Here is a 5,169-nt window from a genome sequence, read left to right on the forward strand (position 1 = left end):
CCCCCCGCCCCCCCGTCCCGGGGGTGGGATCTGTCCCTTTCTCGTGCCCAAGCAGAAGCTGGGTGTGAAGCCTTCGTTCCCCGGGCCCCTCCCTCTGCATCGGGCTGGCTGCGCTAGGTGCTGCACGTGCTGGGGGCTCCACCCGGCACCGGGGTCACGTGTGCTGGTGAAGGGGGGGGAGGTGGGGGGGTCTCCACAACCTCAATAGCATTGCCTGGGCCTGGTTCCCCACCCACAGCTGGCTGCTGCATAACCCCCACTTTTCCACGAGGGGGTGGGGGGGTGCTAATTTAAAGGGCCCTTGCAGAACTGGGCACCCTGCCTGCCCAGGGCGGAGGTAGCGGGGTCCCTGCCTCTCCGAGCTGAGACAAAGGGGCACTGGGCGGGCTTGTGAGGGTTAAAGCAGCTGGGTCCCGCGTGCCTGGAATACCAAGTAGCCCCAGCCCATGGATGGGGGGGATGCTTTGTGTCCCCCCCCCCGCCCCAGCGCAGATGTCGGGGGCTTTGGCATGAGTAATGAGTGGGGGGGCTGGGTGTGCAGCCCTATCCGAGGCGCTGCTTGCAGGGGCAGGGGCTCTTCCCCCTCCCGGAGGAGGCGGGGGGGCCCCGCTGCGGCTCGCTGCCTGAGTCACGCTGCAGAGGTGCCGCCTGCCAGCGCCGTGCCCTGCTGTGCCGTGCTGCATGGCGTGTCCTCGCCTGCACCCTCCCCGTCCTCCAGTCACCTCCTGAAGCCCCGGCTGCCCCAGGCCTCGGAGGCTTGGCTCCGGGTGGGGGCTGCGTTGTCCCCACGGCTGCCCCCTCCCCATGTCCTCGCACCAGGGGTGCGGGTGCCGGGGGCCTGCGGGCAGCACCTCTGTTCTCACGTGGCTCTGACTCTGTCTGGGGGCAGGGACGCATCCCGTGCGAGGTGCTCTGTGGTCACCCCCGGTGTGACATGTGTCGGCTGCAAAGGTCAGGGCACACGGGGGGGGCGGCGAGGGGGTGACAGCAGGCTTGGCAGGGGTGGCACATGACCTAAGCGTTTCCCCCTCCACCCCCCCAATGCACGCACAGCGCCCGCAGCTTGCAGTGACATTTGCCCCAGCACACCGTGCTGTGCCTGCCTGAGCTGCTGGCGTTTGGAGGCTGCGAGCTGGGCTCCCGGGTGCGGGCCGAGGCTGTGCAGGGCTTGGCTGGAGAAGGGCGCCGGAGACTGCCCTGCCGGCAGGGCTCGGACCCTGCCTTCCCCCCTCCCTAGACCTCCAGGGCAGGCATGTGACCGGGAGCTGGCAGGGGCTGGAGATCAAGGTTTCTCCATAGGATTCCCCCAGCTGGGGCCTCTAGGAGGCACCCTGGGCGCTGGGGGTGGGGGTGGGATTAGCGAGGACGGGGAGGCCCAGGAGCTCTCCAGTAGCCTCACGAATAGTCGGCTGGTCCTTGGCATCTCTCCAGCCTGGCTCCTAAATCCTTCAGGCCCCATTAGACAAGGCCATGGCCAGGCTGGACCCCCGCCACGGTGTTTTCCCACCGTGTCTGGGGGCTGCTTCTGTGTGCCAAGGGAGTGGGGAGGGCAGCGCCTCGCCCCCCCCAGGACGCGCCTCTGTTTGCCCATCCCCTGCAGCTGGCTGGGCGGAGGTGGCCGGGCGGGCGAGAGACGCCCTGGGAGGCTCCGGGGCAGGGCAGGTTGTGAGCGGGGTGGGGGCCGCAGGGAGCGTCGTGGCCGCTGGACCTTGCCCTCCTGCCGCCCACCCTGCTAATCTCCTCCTGGGAGTGGCAGCAATGCCCTGCCCTCCCCGTGGGCGGGTTTATCGCAGGGGGGGCAGGGGCCACCTCCCCTGGCTTGGCAAAAACACCCTCCATCAGCTGACAGCCCTGGCACCTGGGCAGGCCTGAGGCGGGCAGCTTTCCCTGGCCACGGTCCCCAGCTCCGCCGGGCCGGATGTCTTATCTCCTAGGCTTGCAGACTAGACCGGCTTCCCCGGGGTGCAGGCTGCCTGGGCGGGTTTGCAAGTGTGGGGTGCTGCACAGGGCAATGTGCGGGGTAGCGGCTGCTGAGACGAGTCCCTGGTGCCGGTAGCGAGCAGGAAGGACGGTGGGATTTTCCTCCTCTGGGGTCCGGTCCCCAGCTCTGACCCCGTCTTGTCTCCTCTCCTCTCCCCAGGTCAACGACTTCCTGTCGGGAAGGTCCCCGCTGACCCTGGCCCTGCGGGTTGGCGACCACATGATGTTCGTGCAGCTGCAGCTGGCGGCCCAGCAGACGGGAGGGCAGCTCCAGCACCGGCACGTCATCGCCAGCCGGGGCGAGCCCGGGGCCGCGGCCAACCCCGCCTCCCACTGCCGGACGCTGCACGGGGCATCCGGCTCCAACTTCGCCCGGATCCCCGTGGTGCCCGCATGCCAGCAGAGCCCCGCCCCGAGCCCCACCCCCGCCACGCAGGCGACGCCCATGTACTGTAACGCTACCCACCCCGCCCCCGTCACCGCCGGGATGTTCCGGTCGCACGGCGCCAGCACGCAAACGGTTAACAGTAGCGTGGTCTCCTCCTGCTCAGAGGTGAGCCTGGCCTGGGGGGCACTGGGTGCCAGGCGGGGGGCTCGGGCTGGGGCTGGGCCGTGCCCAGGCTGCTCCCTGCCTTTGGGGCTAATTGCAGTCTTTAGCCAGGGTTTTTCCCTGCATAGGCTGCCCTATTGCACTGGTGGGAAAACTGAGGCACAAAGCAGGGAGGGGACTCCCTTGGCAGGGCTCGGCTGAGCTGGGGTTGCAGTGCCAGTCCCTGATGCCTAAGCGGCTGCCTCGCCCCCTGTATCCCACTGCCTCCCCAGGAGCGGGTGCAATGGGGCTCTTTTGGCTCGGAGGCTCCCGACAGCAACAGCAGCCTAAATGCCCCGTTAAATCCCCTCTGGCTGTTGGCTTTGAGCTGCCCCCATGAGTTCAGGTCCCTGTGGCCAGGAGCGTGGTCTGGCCTCTCTTCCCTGGGTGCTGGGAATGGGGCTGTCGCCCCCGGGGGCTGCGGGGCGTCCCGGGCTCCCTTCCTGACGTCTCCTCGCCCGCGCCAGGTGGACTGCAGCGCCCGGAGCAGCAATCCCAGCGGCAGCAGCAGCCCGGCCCCGACACCCCGATCCCGCAAACCCGGCGCCGTCATCGAGAGCTTTGTGAACCACGCTCCCGGGGTCTTTTCAGGGACCTTCTCTGGTACGAGAGACCCGCAGCAATCGGGGGGTGTGGGTGTGGGGGGTGCTAATTTTCATCTCCCCTTCCTCTTTGGCTGAGTGGCTGGAGGATTGGGGTCGGGGGGTGGGGACCAGAGCCATGCCCTTGTTGGTTGGTATGGTAACCAGAAGGTGTTGCCAAGTGATAGCATCCTGGGTGATTGAAGGGGGCAGAGGTTTCTGGCTCTCTTCCTATGCCTTCCCGCTGGCCGGGGTGGGATGCTCTGGCCTGGCTGGTCTAAAAGCCCATGGCTGCCGTGGTCTCGGGCACCCCGAGAGTAACGCCAGTGGGTGGCTGGGAGTGGGCTCCCAAAGGCGGGGTGCCGGTGTGGGCTGGCATCGGCCTCACCTGTTGGTTGCCTCCTGCAGGAACTTTGCACCCCAACTGCCAGGACAGCAGCGGGCGGCCGCGGCGCGACATCGGCACCATCCTGCAGATCCTCAACGACCTGCTGAGCGCCACGCGGCACTACCAGGGCATGCCCCAGTCCCTGACGCAGCTGCGCTGCCAGACCCAGTGCTCCCCCTCGGCCCCCTCCTCCCCGGAGCTCGCTGCCAAAGCTACCTCAGAGACCCTGACGACGGCGACCTCCGTGGCCTCCCAGCCCCTGCACTCCGTGGTCCAGTGCCAGAGCCAAATCCGGATGTGCAAGCCCAGCGGTAAGCCTTGCCTGCGTGCCCCCAGCCCCAAAGCCTTGAGGTCCGTGGCCTGTCTCGGGCCTGGGCTTGTCCCAGGCCTCGTGGCTGGGGTGGCTGCGACTTGCAGCGGGGGTCCGGCCCACCAGAAGCCCATCGGCTTCATCCTGTCCATCTTCAGAGGCCGACCCAGGCTTGAATGCCACTTCCCCAGGGCTGATGGCCTTGGCGGGGTGCTGATCACGGGGCAAAGGGGGACCTCCAGGTTCCTAGCCCCCAGCCCGGGTTGCCTGAGCCCTCCGTGGACAATGGGGAGGAAGCCGGGACGCTGGGGTGGAAGGAAGGAGACGGGCGCTCGCTTGGATTCGCCTGCTCCGGTTTGCTTCCCCTGCGTATCCGGTTCTGTCGGCTCCTTTGTTCTATACTTGTCCTCGTGGTGCCTCCACGCCAGCTGGCGGCGGGCGGGAGAGGAGCGCGGGGCGGGGGGGCTCTGGTGCCAGGTGCGAGTGCTCCCAGGTTGTGGGAAGCAGACTGAGGAGGTCACCCCCGACCCTCTCCACCCTCACCCAGCAGAGCCAGAGAGGCTGGAGCAGGCGCCTCCTTGCCAACCTGGCCGCCTCCAGCAAAGGGTTCATCCCCGGGTGGAACTGCCTGCCCTACGCTGCTGAGTAAATTGAGCCTGGGGTTTTAAAAAGCCCCAGCAAATGGGCATGCATTGGTGCTAAGCATCGAACGTAGCAGCCCTGGGCAGAGCCCAGCCTGTGACCCAGCCCCTGGTACCACCGGTCTCCGTGCCCGGGCTCCTGACCCCATGCGGACCCTTGATTGCAGCGAGCGAGTAGAATAATTCATGGGATGGAGGCTGGGGCGTCTCCATAGGGTCTCCAGGTTGTCAGAGCTGAGCTGGGGGGAAGGGTCTTCGGCCTGGGGGTGGCAAGCCCTGCGGGGCTTTGCTCTTCATTCTCAGGTCCTCTGCTTGCGATTTGCATATTGAAATCAGCCACTTCGCCTGGGCTTTCCAGTCTAGACGCTGATTTGGAAAGGCACCAAGTCAGGGCTGCCGAGAGGCTTGTTGGCACCTGCAGCACCGGGTGGGCCATGGGGGGGCTGAAGTTGAAGCCATGCTGTTCAGCCTTTCTTAAACTCTCCCTCCTCCCTGCTTCTCGGGGGTGTCCCCAGGTTGTGCCCCTGCTCTGTCTTGGGATGATTCCTCTTGTCCTCATCCGTTCCCTTCCCCTCGTGCCTGGCCATAGCCTGCTCAGGTGCTGCCACCTCCAGCTGGGCTCCCAAACCTGTGCGGTCAGGCTGATTTCTCTTCCTGGTTGGCTGGCTGGTTTTGGTGGG

The 5,169-nt window shown here is 66.9% G+C and overlaps 1 protein-coding gene across 1 annotated transcript in view; it reads left to right on the top strand.

Annotated features, from left to right (window-relative positions):
- MIDN (midnolin) overlaps positions 1-5,169 on the top strand; it is a 57,762-nt gene that overhangs the window by 40,307 nt on the left and 12,286 nt on the right. The window contains exons 5-7 of the mRNA XM_019513161.1: positions 2,141-2,533; positions 3,037-3,172; positions 3,559-3,889. Coding sequence (XP_019368706.1) covers positions 2,141-2,533; positions 3,037-3,172; positions 3,559-3,889 — 860 coding nt within the window. The remainder of the gene's footprint in view (positions 1-2,140; positions 2,534-3,036; positions 3,173-3,558; positions 3,890-5,169) is intronic.

This window comes from Gavialis gangeticus, unplaced genomic scaffold (genome assembly GCF_001723915.1).
Source record: "Gavialis gangeticus isolate Ggan-Ray unplaced genomic scaffold, GavGan_comp1, whole genome shotgun sequence".
Classification (NCBI taxonomy): domain Eukaryota; kingdom Metazoa; phylum Chordata; order Crocodylia; family Gavialidae; genus Gavialis; species Gavialis gangeticus.